The sequence below is a fragment of the Cystoisospora suis genome (assembly GCF_002600585.1).
Source record: "Cystoisospora suis strain Wien I chromosome Unknown contig_8785, whole genome shotgun sequence".
Classification (NCBI taxonomy): Eukaryota; Apicomplexa; class Conoidasida; order Eucoccidiorida; family Sarcocystidae; genus Cystoisospora; species Cystoisospora suis.
In genome coordinates this window covers 2,222-2,670 of record NW_027161563.1, presented here as the reverse complement: position 1 = coordinate 2,670, position 449 = coordinate 2,222, and the positions used below count along the sequence as shown (strand labels likewise).

General features: G+C 40.8%; 1 protein-coding gene across 1 annotated transcript in view; it reads left to right on the top strand.

Moving 5' to 3' along the window:
- Positions 1–150: 150 nt before the first annotated feature.
- CSUI_010894 (lipase maturation) overlaps positions 151–449 on the top strand; it is a gene marked incomplete at both ends in the record, with an annotated part of 1,910 nt that continues 1,611 nt past the window's right edge. Inside the window, one exon of the mRNA XM_068070995.1 lies at positions 151–180. Coding sequence (XP_067917029.1) covers positions 152–180 — 29 coding nt within the window. The remainder of the gene's footprint in view (positions 181–449) is intronic.

The following is a 449-nucleotide window of genomic DNA, read 5'->3' as shown; positions in this document are numbered from 1 at the left end:
TCTCTTTCTTCTTCTTTTTCTCAAGGCATCGATAGGGTGCTTGCGTGTGTGTGTATAGGTCGTATGATGTATTGTATATGTGCACATCTCTATATCTATATATAAACATGTATATGTGGAGGTGTCATATGTGGTTTGTTTCCAGATGTACACCCTCATAACGTTAGCTTTATTCTTCAAGTAAGTTCAGGAGAGAGCAAGCCGAACTAGCAAAGAGAAGAAAAGAAAGCAGTCATGTCCTCTCGCGACTTAACAGACTCCTTCTCACCCATATATACATCTGTAGGCGCATGTGCTGGAGAGGTAGGATAGGCTTCTAGACGTATGTCTACATATGTAAGTATTTCTGTATAGAGTGGCTAGGATATCAACGCCCAGGGGTTGTAGAGACCACTTTTCCATTCAGTTCCCAATCTGACTGATAAATACCCATCTATCTATCCATCTAT